This window comes from Passer domesticus, chromosome 17, assembly GCF_036417665.1.
Source record: "Passer domesticus isolate bPasDom1 chromosome 17, bPasDom1.hap1, whole genome shotgun sequence".
Classification (NCBI taxonomy): Eukaryota; Metazoa; Chordata; class Aves; order Passeriformes; family Passeridae; genus Passer; species Passer domesticus.
The window spans coordinates 12,382,632-12,401,421 of NC_087490.1; the positions used below are offsets into that span (position 1 = coordinate 12,382,632).

The 18,790-nt window shown below is 51.8% G+C and overlaps 1 protein-coding gene across 1 annotated transcript in view; it reads left to right on the plus strand.

Annotated features, from left to right (window-relative positions):
- Window positions 1-2,434: 2,434 nt before the first annotated feature.
- TMEM132B (transmembrane protein 132B) overlaps window positions 2,435-18,790 on the plus strand; it is a 212,723-nt gene continuing 196,367 nt past the window's right edge. Inside the window, exon 1 of the mRNA XM_064392024.1 lies at window positions 2,435-2,815. Coding sequence (XP_064248094.1) covers window positions 2,731-2,815 — 85 coding nt within the window. The 5' untranslated portion in view covers window positions 2,435-2,730. The remainder of the gene's footprint in view (window positions 2,816-18,790) is intronic.

Consider the following 18,790-nt stretch of genomic DNA (forward strand, 5'->3'; position numbering starts at 1 on the left):
AGCACCTCTCCCTGAGCCAGTGCACCTGGATCTCTGCAAGTGAAGGATTGTCAGCACGCTGTCAGCCTGCAAGATTTCTCACTTTGGCTTTTCTTTCACATGTTGGGTATGAAATCCCACTTAAAAATGTGCAGCAGGGGTGGAGTGAAGTCTAAATGCTTCCCTGAAGGCGAGGTGAGGCCCTTGGCTGTGTGCAGGGCTGGGGCTGGTGAGGGGACAGGGTCCTGTACCCCAGCTGAGGGTTTGAGCTGCACAAGGGAATTGTTTCCTACTTCCCTGTGCCCCCCTGAGTCCTGCTGCTGTCCCTGGGCTTGCAGCTGAGGCAGAGCTCACACACGGCTGGGGATGCCCCTTGCACAAACCTTTGCAGGTTTCTTTCACACAGTGACACCCCCAGGGCCAGGGGCAGCCCCTGTACCTCCAGCTGGAAAACCCAACACCCCCCACACTCCCAAGAAAGAAATGGGGTGTCTAAAGAACTGATTCCCTTATTTTTGATCACCACATTTCCACGAGCAGCTGAACATTCCAGTTCTATTTTATTAGATCAGGTACCGAGGGCAGACAGCAAGATGCTCTTCATTACTGCCTTTTATTCCTTTCATATACTTATTTATCAGTTTGATCTTTGAGGAACCCAAATCTTTGGGTTTTGTTTTCTGCCCACCTCTGTGGGTCGGTTCCTCCAGCCTGAGGTTGATTCCCATGTGCTCTCACGCTGCTGCACATTGCCCTCCGTGGAGATAAGCATTTATTCACGTTCATGTTTGTGTGGAGTGGTAAAATATTAGAGCTAAATTTTTTATGGCATTCCTAGGAGTGGTTACGGAGCAAACAAGATTACAGCAAGTACTCCAGAAAAGCTTGTTTATGCAGGGAGGGGAAAAAAAATCAAACTCGGAGAGGCGTTTGCAAAGCTGCGGGAGAGCCCAGGGGCGGGGTCTGGAGTTCCCTCTGCTTTTCCTTCCCTCCTCCATCGCAGCAACGACTCCCAGCAGTCAGGGCTGAGAGGGTTTGGGGCGGAATTCCAGCCCCAGCAGCGGGAGATGTTCTCATTCCAAGGGAGAGGACACAGGCAATGCCTGGCTGCGCTGGCAAAGTGCCACCAGGGCGATCCCGGGGGCACGGGGGCTTGGGGACAACCTGGGCACGCTGCTGGTGCGGCTGGCACTGCCCTGGGCTCGCTCCTCACCCCCTGCACAGCCTTTGGGATGCACTTTGCACACCCTCAGACTCCTGGGGCTCCCTTTCCACGCCTCTGGGGAGCATTTTGCACACCCTCATGCTGCTCAGGACACCCTCACAGTCCTTGGGGTGCCCCTGCACACCCCTTGGGGCACTCGCACTCTTTGAAGAGCAATGCCCTTTGCACAGCCTTTAGAATGCTCTGACAGTGTTTGGGATGCTGTGACACTGTTCGGGATGCCGTGACATTGTTCGGGATGCCGTGACACAGCTCGCGATGCTCCCATACCATTCGGGATGCCCTTTGCACATCCTTTAGAACGCTCTCATCCTGTTCAGGATGCTCTCACGCCACTCGGGATGCCCCCACATCCCGAGGGATGCCCTTTTCTCACCCCCGGGATGCTCCCACACCATTCGGGATGCTCCGACACTGTCTGGGATGCTCTCACAGTTTTTGGGATGCCCTTGCAGATTTTGGGATACTCTTACACATTTTGGGGTGCCCTCGCAGATTTTGAGGTGCTCTCACAGATTTTGGGGTGCCCTTTTCCCGTCCCGCCCCCCCGCAGTTTTTGGGGTGCCCTTTTCCCGTCCCCCCCCGCAGTTTTTGTGTACCCCCGCAGTGTTTGGGTGCCCCGCAGTTTTTGGGGTGCTCTTTTCCCATCCCGCAGTGTTTGGGGTGCCCTTTTCCCATTCCGCAGTTTTTGGGGTGCCCAGCAGTTTTTGGGGTGCCCAGCAGTTTTTGGGGTGCCCTTTTCCCGTCCCGCAGTTTTTGGGGTGCCCTTTTCCCGTCCCGCAGTTTTTGGGGTGCCCTTTTCCCGTTCCCCCCCGCAGTTTTTGGGGTGCCCTTTTCCCGTCCCGCAGTTTTTGGGGTGCCCTTTTCCCGTGCCCCCCCCGCAGTTGCCCCCGGTGGCCGCCAGGGCGCGCGCGCGCTCTTCCCGCGGCTCGCGGGGCCCGGCGCGCGCCCCCCCGGCCCCGGCCCCGCTCCCCTCCGGGCCCCGCGCGCGCCGGGGCTGCGGGACCGGCCCGGCCCGGCCCGGCACGGCACGGCACGGCACGGCACGGCACGGCACGGCACGGCACGGCACGGCACCGCGGGCCGAGCGCAGGCCAGGCGCGGCTGCCCTGCCGGCTGCCCGCCCGCCCCCGCGGGGCCCCGCGCACCCGCGGAGAGGCACCTGCGGGCCCGCCCCGCTGCCGCTCAGGTGAGCCCGGCCCGGCCCTGCCCGGCCCGGCCGCGCCGCCGCAGCCCCGGCACGGCGCCCGCCGCCCCGGGGGAGCCGCCGCTGCCGCTGCCGCCGCTGCTGCTGCGGGCGGTGATGCGGAGGGGGCGGCCGTGATTGCGGGGTGAGCGGGGACCCCCCTTCCCCTTCCCTTCCCTCTCCTCTCCTCTCCTCTCCTCCGCGGGCCCGGCCCCGCCGCCGGACGGAGCGGAGCGGAGCGGAGCGGGCGGGGAGCGGGGGGAGTGGTTACGGGCTCCGGCGCGACACCCCCGGGCCCTCCCGCCCCGCTCAGCCGCCCCTCTCCAAATAAATCAGCACCATGACTACTTCTGGGCATGGAACAAAGAGGATGCTCTCCCGGGGCCCCGCGCTGCTCCTGGCGCCGCTGCTGCTCCTGTGCCGAGGTAACCCCGGTCCCGCCGCCGCGACCCCCGCCGCCGCGCTCCTGTTTGTCTGCTCTGCTTGTTGCGCTCATTTCGCCGTTTGTTTTTAACTATTTGCCTTTATTTCATATATCCCCCCTCCCCCGGTTTTATTTTCGGCCGTTTCCCCCATCCCAGCCCTCCCTCCCCCGGCAGCGCTGCGGGCGCGACGCGCTCCGAGCTCGGGGCGCACCGAGGAGCGCCCACCAGCTCCGCCGCCTCCCGCCTGTCCCCGGGGGGCTCCCGGCCCCCGCCTGCTTCGGCCGCCGCCGATTTGGGGCGTAAAAAAGGGAAAAGTTTGGGCTCGCCGAGCTCTGGGGATGGAGAAGGGTCGGGGGGTTTCCCACGGGGCGGCCGACCCCCGTTCCTCCCCGATGCTCCGCGCTCTTATTTGCTACCCACGGGGTGGGGGGAAAGATGTGCAGGAGTTAAACCCCCTCGGTTACAAAATACATGTGCGACCTTTTTGCGCTTAATTCCGAGAAGGACGGGTTTCGGTGGGCTGGCGGGGAGCGGGGTCTGGCCCTTGCCTGGGCTCAGGTGGGATTCCCTCATCGCGGCCAGCTGCGAGGCAGCGCGCCCGGGCAGGGAGCGAGGCTGGGAGATGCTCTTCCTCTGTTATTTTATTATTTTTATTTTTTTAAAATTTATTTCCCTCCCCCAGCTGGACTTGGGAGCAGCGTTTCTGGTCCCAGGTGCGGGTGTTTGCTGGGGTTTTTTTGGTGTTTGATCACCCCAGGCTGCCAGAGCGCTGCCCCTGGGAAAGTCTTTAGCAGGACTTCACTCTGGGGACGTTCTGCTCTGCGTGCTCCCGTGAGCTGCCTCGCAGATGCTGCTCCTAATAAACAGGGGTTGTTAAAAGCAAATTAATTAAGGTGCATCGGTGCTGAAGGTGCTCGGGGGATCGTTTGCGCTTACTGCTTCTCGGGACTGTGCTCGCGTTTGGCCGTAGCGTGCAGCTTGGGCTGCTGGGGAAACTTGGCTGGGGGTTTAGGAATATGCCTAAATGCAAGGATTTTAGGTGAAAAATGAGCGATCCATGGGAGGGGTGATAGAATAGCTGTCGCTCTTGGGGAGGGCACAGGAAGGCTTTGTGGTGAGGAAGTGTTTTAGGAAAGGTTCCTACAGGAAGATCAGGATTTGCTAGGAAGGAGGCATCAACCTTGGGGGCGCACGGAAGATGGACAGCAGGGGGTCCGTGCTCTGCTCACCCCAAAAAGCACCGCTGGCCCCTGCCCTCCGTCCCCCTCCTTGGCTGGGCTGTGCGGCGGCGCCTGGGAATGCTCCTGAGCAGGACACGGGGACCGGGGTGCAGGGTTTGGGGCGCAGCTTGTGGGGACCGGGGCACCGAGCACAGGACGCAGGGCACGGGTGCCTGTGGGCCAGCAGTGCCCCGAGGAATGGTGGCTTTCTGTGGGCACTGCGATGCCCTGTGTGCCTGCAGCTCTTCTTTCATCGAGGAGAGAGTTGGGCACAGCAAAGGAGCAGCTTTCTGTTTTTTGGGTTTTTTAAAGAATCTTTTTATTTCTTGCTTTGACATATTAATGCTAATCTTTTCCCTGCTATTCCCCCCTCCCGTCTCCTCCTGTGTGGGTAGCTACCATGGTGAGATCGGGCTGTGGGTGTAATTCTTCCAGCGCTCTGAGTGCTTAAACATATGGAAACCCACTTTGAAACAGTTTGTGGCTGCAAACCTACCGACGTATCTATCCATGCATCCATCCATCCATCTATCCATCCCTCTCCGCCGCTCTGAGCCCTCCCTGCTCAGTGTGCGCGTCAGGAGCTCGCAGCGCGCTCTGGGCTCGAGCTGTGGATAAGGAGCGCGTTCCCCGCCTCTCTCCTCTCCTCTCCATCCTCCTGCCTCCCCAGCCGAGCGCTGCCCCTGCCCCGTCCCCCCCTGTGCGTGCCGAGGGGCTTTGGGGTCGGGGGAGAGCTCTCCAGAGAGAGGCGAGCGGCGAACGCCTGCTCCCTCCGGGGCTGTGCCGATCTTCCCGCAGCTCGCTGATACCCAAGTCGGTTTTCCCCTCTGGATCACAGGGGTTAACGAAGCGCATCTCGGTTTGGGTTGTTGCAGACGGGAGAGACACCTGCATGAGTCATGCCGCGGTGCTGCCATCTCCGCAAAGCTCGCGGCTCACGCAGCCGCTCGCCTTGGGCTCTTGCCATTTTTCTCTATTTATTTGCCTTTGCTCCCTCCCTTCCCCCCTGCGGGGCCGGCTCTGGGCAGGCTGCGGTGCGGGGAGCGGCGGTGCGCCGGGCTGAGTTTCTGCAGCCTCTTCAAGGCGGGTGGCGTTTGCTCGCCTGCCAGGCAGGTCCCCTAAATAGCTTCGTGAAGGTCCAATTAAGAGATCACTCGGTGCCCCGGCTCTCCGGCGGCCCGGGGCTGGCAGAGGCTGTGCGTGTGTGCTTGGCAGCCGAGGGCCGCTCACGCCGAGCCCGAGGATGTCTCCGCCTGGCAGCGGGCCCCCGTTTGTTGCTGGCATCCAGGCAGGGCTTTGGCCGCCTTCCTCGCTGGCGGCGGCGGAGCTGTCTCCGAGGTTATAGGAATAGGCATCCTGCGAGCGAGCTGGAGGAGTCACCTGAATGTTTTGTTTCCGTGCCCGGTGCTGTGTCACCGCTCGCTCCGCTGCCCGGAGCGGGTGCGGAACGCGGGGCAGGGCAGGGCTCACTGACCGCGCTCCTCCAGCCCTGCGGGACGCGCCGGGGCTGCTCCCAGCTCTGCGTGAGGAAGGACCCGCGACCGCTTTTAGACTCTGGCTCCAGGGGGGCGTGGGTGGAGAGACATTATGCTTATTTTATTATGTGTCCCTGTATCACTCTACCTAATATGGAGACACTTTTTATTCGGAGGCTCTTTAGGAACAGAAATGAAAGACCTGCATTATCTACTGTACAACAGATTTGCAGCCCATGATCGTACAAACTGTTGAAATGTAGGTTATTTTCCCCAGAGAAGTGCAGATCTCAACATTTTATGCAATGACTGTTCAAACTGATGTGAAGTGGGGGATAGTAGGCTGGGGGGAGAAATCTGAAATTATTATAGTGCCTTTTGCTCCAGCATCCATTAGAGCAGAATATTTTAGATACCCTGATTTTCCTTCCCATCAGCATAAATCTGGACCGGCTGCTCTGAAGTCAGTGGAGCTACTCTGGATTTATTCATTGCTGCTGCGATCGGCATTGGGCTCTCTGGGAATGCAGGAGGCAACTGTGTGGCTTACCCTGCACAGCATTTTTCAATTCAGAATCTCCTGTCACTGCTGCTGCTGCCTCCTTTATGTATTTGAAATGGGGAAGTCTCACTGGTTTTGGGTTTTCATTATTTTCTTCAATACGTGCGGCTTGGTCACAGAACTCTGTTCACTGACTCTGGCTGATCAATAGAGCCTTTTGTGGTTTGAATACCAAAATAGTTGCATTAAAATATAAAAATCAATTAAATGCAATTAATTTGCTGTATTTTATTGCTGGAAGTGATAGTCACTCCCAGCCCTATTATCTCTGTGTTTAAAGCAGCTTAGCGTGGTGGGGAAGGTGTGAGCCCAGGAGCAGCTGCAGCAGTTCAGAGCAGAGGGCTGCCAGGGCTGGGACAGGGCTTGTGTCTCGGGAAGGATTTTTTGGATGAAGGATGCATCCCTGAGCCAGAGATGGCTCCATTTATTTAATTGCTGTGTTGGGTTTGCCATCATGGATTTGGTTGCTCTCTGAGCCCAGGCAGCAGTTTGGAAGGCACAGTCCCTGGGCAAACACTCCCTTGTTTCAAAGTGCCTGGAGAGAAGGTTCTGTGCTCCACAGAAGTGCACAGGGATTGGGGTTACACAGGGCTTTAGGCTGTGCAGGGTTTTCCCACTGGTGCCAGTGGGATGGGGATTCCACCCTGCTGACCCCACGCTGAGTCAGGGTCCTCCTGCCCCTCTCCATAGCTCCTCAGAAAAGCGTTTTGCTGCTCAGGGGGTCCGTGCTGTCCTGTGTCCCTTGGTTGACAGGTGGAGGAAGGGCTGTCATTACTCGTGATGTTGGGTTATGGCACCTTGTGCTGCTTGTCCTGACCTTGGTGGTTGATGCTGGTACCAGTACAGGTTTGCTGTGATGGAGAGGTGGCTTCATGAAGCTCTGTGTCTCGTGGAGGTGGCTGCAGACCTGTCCTGTCTCACAGGAGCAAAGGGGACCTGGCAGCCCTTTATGTCCTGCATGAAGCAAGCAGAACCAAGGTCTTCTGGCCTTAACAAACCTCCGGTGAGAGAGAAGCCACCCCACCAAAATAAACACTGTCAGCTCGACAAATTTAACTCACTGATCTTGACTGCCCATTCTCTCCTTGCCGAGCTCTGACCGGTGCTGGTTGATGACGAGCGGTGACTTGGTTTGTTGGCACAGCTTTGCCTCTCAGCCCTGTCAGTGGCTCACTGATGTGCTGGCACGTGGTGCTTGCCCAACTGTCAGATCCTCTCGCATGAAGTGCCACGGAGGCTGTGGAGTGTGAGTTTCCATGTGGTGCTCTAGATGTCGTGGAAGATGCTTGGATTTCGTGCTGTCGGGAGTTCCCAGCTGGCATTTCAGAGGAAGCGGCTCCCACGAGAGGATGGGCAGGCAGAAATTACAAAGCAAAGAGGTCCCTGGAGACAGCTTACAGGGGGGATGGGGATTGCTCGTGTCTGGCTTTCCCTGGGTATTCCCACTGCCCTCTGTGACGTAGAGTGCTGTGATGGGAAGTAAAGCCAGGGCTGCTGGAGTGTGAGTGATGGGTAAAGCTCCTTGTAGAAAGACTTTGCTGTTTGGGCAGCACCTCACGCAATCGGCTTTAGTCTCAGGTGCAAGGTAAATATTAATGTTTTTTCCATGCTTCCCAAAAAATTCTCTTGCAACACACTTTGAGCTGTTCTTTGTTGACATAAATGTTTGTCTCTGACAGCATTCAGAAAGCTTCATGAATTTATGATGTGCTCCAGATTCAAGCGTACTTTTTTCCTTTTCTCTTTTCCCCCCCAAAAACACTCTTTCCTCCCAAATTTTGGTGATGAAATGGTAGGAGGAATGCATATTTCAGCAGGCTATTGAGAGGCAATGTAAACACCATCTTTCATAGAAAATCAGTTTGTTCAAGTTCAAAAGCAGCCCAGCCTCTCCACTTGATCAATTTGCCTGTCATAGGAGATGATTTTAAAAGTGGCGATTATGTCCTATCTCGTCTCTTGCAACTTCAGGCAAGGAGAGAAACTGAAGTGTAGCATGATTTTAACTCTCTTTTTCCCTGATTTTTTTGGTGATGGTGGTAGTCAGAGAGCAAGCAAAGGGGTGCCCTGAGGGGTGAGGGATAGCCAGGACCAGAGGAGTTTCCACGAGGCTGCTGTCTGCTGAGTAAACTAATTGGAAACTGCATGTAAACCAGCTCTGCTCATCTCACCGTGCCTGCACCAGCTGGCCCTCAGGAGCTGCCCTGCCCCTGCACTGGGGAAGGAGACCTGCAGTGGCAGGAAATGGGCTTTTAGTGACAAAGCTGCTAAATCCTGGGGAGAGGGTGCTCGGCGCTCTGTGGTTGCGTGGCCACGTCCTCCTGCCTTGGGATGGTGCTGCCATCTGCTTAAAGGCTGTGCAAGAGCCACGGCTCTGCTTATGGGGAGGGGATGGTGTGAAACCACCCGTGCTGGGCAGCTCTGGCTTGGCAGTGGAGATGGAAAGAGATGGTGGGAAAAAAAACTCCACTGTGCCATTCAAACTGGGGCTAAATGGAGAAGCAGGGATCAATTCCCCATTCTGGGCAAGCCGAGGGGCTCGGCAGGCTCCAGGAATGGGGTTTGCACTGGCAGCAGCCCGTGGGGTGTGTGGGAGGTGGTGCCTCTGGCCAAGCAGCTGCCCCTGTGCTGAGCCCATTTACCCACACACACAACGTTGGGAGGGTTTGCCTGTGGGCTGAGGGAGCCTGGGGGGAATCAGCCTGAGGAGGAAAAGCATTTCTGCTAGAGAGGGGAGAAATGTCATCCTCATTACCCCAGAAATAAACTCCTTTAGAAGGACTGAGAGGTGCACGTATCTTTGGGTTTTTTGTTTAGCTTGTATGGAAACATTTCAAAAACAGATGGCAGAGCAGAGATTTATTTCCCGTTAAGTGCAGAGGGCTGGTGCACAGGACCTTATCTGCTTGTGGGCCCTGTAATAAACCTGCCAGCAGGTGATTTAAACCCAGTTTTTCTGATTGGGAGAGTAGTGAAAGGAACAGGGTTTATGTTACTTAGGAATTTTATGGGCAATGTTAGATTTTTAAGATGCAGGAATGATCAGGGCATGGCTCTGTAGTACCAGAGACGTTCATTTCTTTAATAAAGGATCTTCCCTGAGTCAGAAAAATGAACCATTTTCCATTATTTAGCAGCTGAGCTGCCGTTGCTGTTTGCCTGAGTGACAGACGCAGCTACTTCATATCTCAGTTTAGGAGTTGTTGTCAATTAGCCACAGCTTTTGCTTAGCAGCAAGACTCTCGCCACAATGGGGAAGGAGGGCTGTCTAATGGATGCTGCAGCTCTTGAAACAAACATTTATGCTGCAGCTTCAAAAAAGGATGAAACTCTCACCAAAAATAAGACAGAGCCCTGTGCCCTAAAAGGGAGCCCTTGAGCAGATGGAGCAGGTTTCTATGCAATGAGCAGTAATTAGAAACTCAGCAAAGAGCTGGTAGCTGCTGACTGGTCTTGGTACCCAGATTTCTGGTTGAAAAAGGAAAAATTCAAGATGAGTTTTGGAAGGAGCTGGTCTGGATGTCTGTGTGGGGCAAGACCTTGGCCAGAGTGAGAACCTGGTCTGTGAAAGACAACAGCCCCAGTGCCTCTGTCCCTGACTCTGTGGGGCCACAGCAGTCTGAAATGTCTCTCAGAGAGCTGGGTGGGGTGGCAGGGACCAGTAGCACAAGGTCTGAGTGTCTTTGACTGGGTGCAGAGAGGACACAACAGGCACACAGTGAAACAGGCTTTTAAAAGGTTGCACAGAGACACCTGTAGAGGATGGTAAGAACTTTCTAGAAGCAACAGAGCCCTTTCAGGGCAAGCTTGAAGGCCAGTGTGCCTCAGCCTCTCCAAATAATGGGAATTGGAGCTGGAAAAGTTGGCAAATAAACTGCCTTTCCCATGTCTGGAGGTTGGGTACAGCCTGTTCCTGAGCATGGCTGGTTTTCAGCCGTGCAGGACTTCTGCTGCTTCCCTTGGCAGAGAGCTCTGCAGCCCATCAGACCTCTCCTGTGTTCCGCCCACAGTTTTCCTTCTTTGCTTCATTCCATCGTTTATTGGATGACCTGGGTTCCCAGCTCTCCATCCCTACCACCCATGCAAAGCCAAACCCAGGCAAATCTATTAAATGGGGACAAATTGTTAAAGAGTGAGTAGGAAATGCTCAAGAAAAGGAGCTGGGTCTGGCATGCAAATACCCAGCATGTAAATGCATTTACAGCTGGAGGTTATTTGGAGAAGAGAGGGCAAGGACTTGAAACACACGTGGTGATGAGCCATAGATTATGCTCTGAAAACACTCAGAAGGCAGTTACAGTCCCACTATCTAATTCATCTCCCACTAAGACATTCTGCTCCAAGGTGTTTGGAAATAATGGAGTAGCTTAGATACTAACATTATTAAATCCTCATCTCTGACAGCTATGAGAATTAATATACAAAGGTTTCTTCCACTTCTTTTCTAATGCAGCACAGTTACTCATTTTGGGTCTTTTGCTTAGGAGTAGGCCACTGAAAGTTATTAGCATGAATATTGGTGCAAAAAGGCTCAACTCCATTACAGAGGAGAAACAAGCAAGAGATAAACAGAAGATAGCATGAATTTTATTGCAATTGAGACTTTTTTTTCTTTTCAAATATTAATAATTTATCATTCTTTCACTTGTAGATCTCAAAGGGCTTTAGGGAAAAAGGGGGTACCATTGGAGTCATTGTCTGTCCTCTGCATCATCCCCAGGAGGTGCCTGGGGCAGTACCCCAAAGTCTAAGCCCTGCTGGCAGGGAGAGCAGAGGTGTTGGGTGAAGCTGGGCCCTGGGGTTATTTTTTGATGGCAGCTGATGGTTTTTGCTGCTGCTCGTTAGGGAGTGAGGCTCACCCTGGACAGAAGTTGCTGAGGTTCATGGTCAGTCTGTTAGCCCTGGTGTGCTGAGCACTGTGTCCTCCTCCATGTCTCAGCCCTGGCTGGTTTTGGTGCCTGAGCTGCTTGGAACCTCCGAGCCCCATCCCAGGAGTGCTGAGACTCTCTGTGAGGGCTCCCTGTCTGCCCCAGCACTGGCACTGCTTGGTTCTTCTGCTGTGCTTGATTTGCACCACCCAGAGTTAAAGCATCTCCCTCCCTTTCTATGGAGCCCAACACTTTAAATGTGTGAGAAGGTTAAATTTTTTGCATTTAACCACACGGGGAAAGCCAAAGGGCAGTTGTAGCTTTGGCTCCTGCACCAACCAGCAAACTCTCAGATGGTTTCCCAAGCTGCCCTAGGCCCTCTGTGCCTCCTCAAGGGCTGAGAGCTGGAGCAGCCCCAGCTCTAACACATATCTGTGAAAATGCTCATCCCTCAGGTGTGTGGAATCTGGGAGCTGTAGCAGACTCCAGTCTGAGGGACTTCATCATCGGAGTTATTATCTCCAGAATGCAGTTATCTCCCTCAATGGCAGTCTCCTATTGAAAACGATCTCTTTCAGCAGGGCACTTGCATTTATTTACTGCGCAGCTTCTCCCATTAGTATAATCATTACTCCTTGGACTGGGTTTGAATTCAGAGCATCCCACTGTGGTACTTAAAGAATTAATTACAGTGATGAAAGAATTCCTCTAAAGACTTCTATGAATTGGTCTGGTTGAAGTGTTTTAGCTTTGCTTCAATTGGTGCAGCTCTTGTCAAAGGATGGTGAGAAAATGCATGGGTCAGTGATTTAGATGAGGCAAATTACATTAGAAAAATTGATTTGATTTAGAAAGTGAGCTTTCAGATCACAGGGAATTGCCTGCTTCTTTCTCTGCCATGCTGATTCTCCCTGAAGATGAGCAGAGGCAGATAATTCAGGGTTAAAGTAAGTGGCTCTTGTAAAAGGTTTGTCAGAGAGTGAGGAGAGATGGGCTGACACACATCTTTAGATAAACCATTATTGACCCATATATTGCTATCTGTGCATCAGCTGGAGTTACAGACGGATGGGAATGCTTAGAAACACACACAGGCAGTTCATGTGGCTTGCTAAAGAATCGAGTCCTTGTTTTTAGGTTTGGCTTTTCTTTTTTTCTCCCCAGAAATGGTTTTCCCATAGAGCATACCTTCAGAACTGGCACCGGTCTGGGGATGTGTGCTGTGTGGCTGCCTTAGCCAGCTCTGCCTCGCCTGGCTCTGTGCTTAGTCATTCCTGGGGCTGGCAGTTTGCTTTTCCCGAGCTTTTTCACTTCCTCGGATCAAACTGAGTGTTTCCTCCTTCTGTCCCTTGTCTTCATCTTAAAGGGGCTGCGGTCCCTGGGCTGCAGTGGGTGATGCCCTGTGAGTCAGGCAGTGTCCCCTCAGGGATTGTTCCTAAAAGCACCTTCTGAACGAGCAGTTCCCTTCCCTGCATGCTCAAGGGTTTCTCCCAAGGTTTTTTGTGCTGCCTGTGGGAGTGGAGGGCTGTGAATGCAAACGCTGCTGGCCGGGGACCCACATTGTCCCTACCATGCCTGAGCTGCTTTGAGCTCTCTGTGCTTGTCAGGGAAGCAGGGATGGAGCCTGGCAGCGTTTCAGTCTGCACTTTGTAAAATTTGTCTTTAAAAAAAAGAAAAAAGTTAAGGAGATGACTTTTGCCTAGCAGTGCTTTTTGTTTCTTTCTCACCTTGCAGAACCCTCTACATTGCAGATTGTTTGCTGGAATGCTGAGAGACCTCATTTTTGGTCTGTCTAGCACTGGTGCTGTTTGTCTCCATAGCTTCAGCCAGCCTCCTTGGCATGGAAATGCAGGAGTGGGGCTGTGCTGTGCCCGTGCCATTCCCTCTCGCCAGGGTGGGCACCAGAGAGGGGCAGAGCCCAGTGGTACCCACACAGTGGGGTCCAGCCTTCGCCTGGGAAGGGGCTGTGTGCACATTCCTGTGCTTGCAGAGAGCCTTTTCCATAGCCCAGCCTCAGGCTGGGAAGTGAGATGACAAGTGCAAGGAGAGAAATGATGCTGGGGAGAGCTGGAACGGAGCCTCCCGCCAGCAACCGAATTCAAGGCTGCAAAAAGAAGTTGCAAAAGTAGCAATCCATCTGTCCACTTAGTGGGAGAAGCCTAAGATCATTTCACAGTAATCAGCCCCCTGGTGTTCAAAAAAAACCCAACCAAAAATACTGCAGGTTTTTGCTTTACTGTGGGTAACTGGGAAAATCTAAAGCAAATTAATGTTCTCAGAGGCTGTGAGGCTTTTCCCCCCTTCTTTTTGACAGGTAGGAGCTGTATCAAGTTGAAAATAATATAAGAAACAATAGACTGTCTTTGCTTTTTTAGATAACCATATTTTTGCTGTATATTTCAGATATTTTCTGTCCTCACTGAAACTCTCTGGTTAATTACCAGCAGAGTTATTGGCAGGTGGGTGTTTTTGTGCAGGGCCAGTTGGGTGGTGAGCAGGGTCATCACCACTGACCTCACCGTGGCACATTCCCAGGGTGATGCATTGTGCAGGTGCACTGCCATGCTACATCTCCTTGGCTCTATCAGCATCTCCAATAAAAGCCACAACATTCAGGGATTTTAATTTGGTTGTAAAAGCTTGCTCCAGGCACTACAAAGTTCGGGAGTGTTTGTTTATTTATTTATTGTAATCTCATTTTATTCTTCCTTTCCCCTTAACTCTGAGGGCATAGAGGCAACAGGCTCCAAAGATGCCTCTTGATTCTTGCTTGTGTGAATTGAGAAGCATTGAGTTGGAGGAGGATCACTGATTTCTGCCTCAGTGTGTGGAGACATTCATTCAGATTAGAGGTTTGAACATGCCAAGCTTGAAGGTGACCATAAGGAGCCCTCCTTGTAAGACATTACTGGAGAAGGATGTTCAGTGGGTGTTTCCTCATGCCAGGTGTGGGTGGCACGTCCCTGCTGTCCCCAGCCAAGGCTGCAGCCACCTGTGGCTGTGGGGAGCAGAGCTGGACCTGAGCAATGAGTGAGGCACAGCAGGACTCTGCTGTGGAACCAGAGCTGCTGAAATGCAGCAGCTGCTTTGCTGCTGCACAACAATTTGTAATTAAACCGCAACTTGCCATCCCGATTAGGTTAAGCATAAATTCATTTGCAATTTTTTCCCCCCTGCATTGTGTAATTAGCAACGTATGACGCTTCCATTAGCTCAGTTAAAAGTTATAATGATTAATTTGCACATCAAAGCCTCCCCATGGATCAACTGGTGCAGTGCACCAGAGAGCTCCAGCGCCCACGTGAGCGTGTCCCTGCCTGCTCCAGGGGCACCACGGAGGCTCCAGTGAGCTGGCTCCTGGTGTTTCACTCCTTCTGCAAGGCACAGTGTCCCTGTCCCCGAGGCACTCCATAAATGACAGCGTGACCAGGACGTGGCCGTGCCTTTCCTGCCTCTGAGCTGGGGTGATGCATCCGAAGCACCCAGCTGACCATGCACCCAGGAGCACTCAAAGCCATGGTGTGAAATTTCTGGTGGTTCTACTTGCTCTGTGGATACAAGCATTGCTCTAAAGTGGTTTGGCCAAATTCCGATTGTTTTTACCCAGGTTAATCTTTGATTATGAGTTTTGCCTGAAGGCTTTGTAAGTCAGATTGGAGCTCTAACTAGTAAAGAACCTTGTTCAAGCAAGCCAAAACCAACAAGAAAACTACTATAAGCTAATTATAACGAATGTCTTCTTTCTTTCTTATCTAGTCATAATATTGTCTTTCTTTCCACCTTCTGCTGAGCTGTGAAAATATTCTGCAAAATGATATTTTTGAGTAGATGGAAAAGTACACCCCTGTCAACAATATTTTTCTATTGTTCATCAGAGACAGGCTTCATAACAGAAGAGATCTGTGCTGGAAAAGTACATCAGCTGCAAACAGTTTATTCAAAGTCAGCTCAAACAGCAGGGAGAGTTTTTGAGTTCCTGCTCCAGCTGAAGTTGAAATGCAGAATGCAGCTTCTAATATTTCAGAGACATGAATGGTGCAGCTCATAATAATGTATTGCATTTTCACAAAAGATAGGTTTCATATTAAAGCTTCCAGTGGAAAAAGGTCTGGAGGAGTTAAAATATTTACGTAGTGTTTAAGTCCTGTATGAGGGTGCCATCTCCTTCCCTAGGGCTCTGTGGGTGAGTGGAAAATGAGTTCCCACCTTTTTTGGTTCATGTACCTGGCTGTGTGTCCATGCACATGGGTGCACTGACGTTAAGCTGGTGGGGTGTTAAATGGTTCACTTTTCCAACCATCAATTTCAATTGAATTTCATAAGCCATTAAAGTTCTCTGCTGCTTTCTTTGCTCTTCCAGTTATGTGAGCTCCAGCCATTTAGCTGTGGGTCCTGAGGCATGATTGCTCTGTGGAGCAGCAAGAGTAAATTGGTTCCTGATGTAAAATCTTTTTATATATATATATATGTATTTCTTTTTCTTTTTTGATCTCTCTAAGTCACTGTGAGTAGTGTTACAGTCTTGGGCTGATGATGGGAATCTTCAAGCTTGGCTTTTTCTGGTCCAGGTCTGGATCCCCCCCACAGCATCTTTTAAAAAGCTTTTGTGCCTGGCTTGAATGGCAAAAACTTATAGAGGAAGAGGTTGTGTCTTTTTTTTTTGTGTGTGTGTTGTTTATATATTTATCTTTAGAATCATGGTGCAAAGATTGGACTGGGGTTTTGGGTTTCCTCCCTGTGGAAATGTTTCTGGGGATGATAGTTATTTGGATCAAAAGAGATCTTTTGGCAGTCCTCTGACTTTGATTCAGTACTGGCAGCGCGACAAATAATGAAAAAGCAATCATTTCCCCTTCTCCCACTTTTATTCACAGGATAAATGAATGGTTAAGATCTCTGTGCTCAAAAATAATTGCTCATGGCTCTTACAGAAAAAATGAAAATCCATAACACTCACCCTTTAAATAGATGATTTGATCTTTCCTTTTGGTTTGTGTTTTGCTCTGTTGAGTGTCTTTGCTGTCAGTCTGAGGCTAAACTGGACAAAGTTGATGTGCAGGCTTTGCAGATCGAGTCTGGGGGAAGGAAAATTGGATAAGGAATTCTGCTGCTTTGGAAAGCAGTTCCCATGGTGGGAGTTGAGCAGCAGGGATGAAGCAGGCTCTTGCTGTCAAGGTCCACTGGTAGAACTGTTTTCCACAGCATAAAGTTCAAGAATTTGACAGAATACAGAATGAATGGGAAAAAAGTATAACTTTAATTTGCCATGTGATTTTAAAGTAGCTGAAACACCAATAAATCCAAGTGTGTGAGAGTGACTGCTGGGACCTGCTGGGCAGTTCTCAGTGTGCTCCTCCTCCAGCTTGAGGAACAGACAGAGGTGTCCACCACTGCTTTGCCAGGCTTTCTCTTCTTCCTTTTTTCCCTGCTTTCATGGCCGTGGATGTGAGGATGAGCTCCCATATTTTACATCTTCCCTCCCCAGCAGCCCCGTGGTGCTGGGTGACCGAGCTGGCTGCCCATCCCAAGGATGAGCACTGCCCTTCCTGGAGCTGTAACCTCCCATGGTTTCCAGCAAAGCCAGGCATAAAAGATTAGGCTGGGCCTGTACTCTTTATTTGGGGATAACTGCAGCAGTTCCTCTTTTTGTTTTTAAATCCTGCTAATTGGTGCTCTCAGCCTCAGCTCCAGCTTAATGAAGGCTGCTGTCTGGGAATCATCACAAACAGTTATGGAAATGCATTTAAATGCTTAAATCTGTCGTACTTTTCTCTCTACGGGCTTATTCCTTCAAAAAAAAGCATAACTATGCCCAGGGTCCCTCCCTGCCCAGGATGATTTCTTTCTGAGAGCCCTGTGCTGGGGCTCTGCAGCACTGAGGGTACACGGGAGGTTTGTGCCAAAGCAGGGAGGGAGCCCAGCCCCGCTGCACCCCTTGAGCTGAGGGAGCAGCATTTTCAGTCTGTTTGCTGCAGATGGGGCCTTTGGGTGCTGGGCATGAGGGCTGAGAGAGCAGCCAGCTTCCCTCCTGCCAGGGGAGGAGAGCACCCTGCTCCTCTGACCTGCACAAGCATCACTGGCTCAACCCAGTTAAATGGACAGAGCTGCCGTGGCTGCACCCAGTCCCTCTGTCTGGCAGTCCGTGCATGCCTGTCCCTCTGTCTGGCAGTCTGTGCATGCCTGTCCCTCTGTCTGGCAGTCCGTGCATGTCTGTCCCTCCGTTCCTCACGGTGGGAACCCTGCAGTTGCACGGAGGCAGGGAAGGTTCCAGCTAAAAGCAAAGGCAAAGGCCACCTGGTGGTTTTCCCATCAGGGCTGTGGTTGTAGGCACACGTTCTCCATCCAGCTCTGGAGTGGTGTGAGCCAGGTGCTCCTGGGAGGGATTTGCACAAGGGTTTGTGGTTTCTCCAGAGGCAGAGGAGCACCATGCAGTAAAACAAGGGCTTGTGTTTAAAAAACAACGTGGGGTATTGTTTATTTGTGCTCTGGTTAGGGGGACATGCAGGTGCTCTAATTCCTGTATTTTAAGAGCAATGTTCAGCCCATGTGATGGACAGGGAAGATGAGGAGAGACTGCTACAAGCCAAAAGCAGCAAACCCATGAAGCAGAGCTAGAGACAGCTTTAAAGCTATGAACATAATTACACGAGGAGTCTGCCAAGGAACCAGATGCTGTAAATGAAAGAATAACTTCCATGGCTTGGCATCTGTCTGCGATCCAGGGAGAGGAGGAGAAGCAGGGGAACTGCATGCAGGGCTGGGAAATGGTTGCTCCAGTTGCAAAATGAGTGCCTTCAAAAATATTTAGCCTGTACTGGCATTTTTTGGATGGAGGAGAGTGAACCTGTTGGAAAGAAGAGAAGAGAGGTCAATGTGCTTGTCTTGTGGGCAGTTTGACCGTGTTCTGCAGGTTTGGTGGCAGTGTTATGTGGTTGGTTGGGTGCTGTGGCAGCTTAAGCAGCTGGTGATAAATGAGGAAGATATGACTGGGCTGAATTCTGAACCTTTTGGGACCAGAACTCTACAGAGCACTCTGTTTTCCATGCATGGACGAGCTCAGTTGATATTTAAAATAAGTGGCTGCATGTGACTTGTCTGAGGTCAGGTCACTCTTGGCAGTGCTCTAGTTTCAAAAACCAAACTGGAAAATTCCTGCTATTTCTCTCCCCAATTTATTTTTACAATTACTGTTAAAATAATTGCAGTCCTAGCAAAGGTAAACAGCTGGTTCAACATAATCAGTACATAAACAATATCCATCATTTACATGCTATAAAACCTCTGCCACACAACATGTTCCTGAGGCTGCATCTTAGGGGAAAAATAGGAAACCTTCATGGGAAGGGGAGCAGAAAATCAGCTGGGGTGCTCGTGGATTGAGTACATGTGGATATCAGCAGCAGTGCTGGCAGCAGTGGTGCAGTCTCCTTTCTGCTTGTGCTGGAACCAAACACCCCAGGAAAAGGTGGTGGTGACAGAGCTGCACATGGGGCATCTTCAGAGCCAAGTGAGTGGTGCAGATTCTGGGGTGCAGAAACAGAACTTGCCTCTCCCAGCTGGAAATAAAGGCAGGGAGCAGTGATTAGAGGTTGCAGGGGAAGTTCATGTGATTTCAGGCCAGGATAGCAGTGTTTTTCAAGCCAGGAAGAGGAGCTTTCTTCATGGGTTAGAGATTTTTTTTTTTTACTGTTTTAATGACCTTATTTTTTATTCTTATTTGGCTCTATTCAGTAGAAAATATGTTCAACGTCACCTTGGGTGCACAGGATGGGATGGACATGGGAGTGGGATGGAGGGCTTGGGAGTGGGGGACATCAGCAGCATCCCAAGGAGCCTGGCAGGGAGGAGCT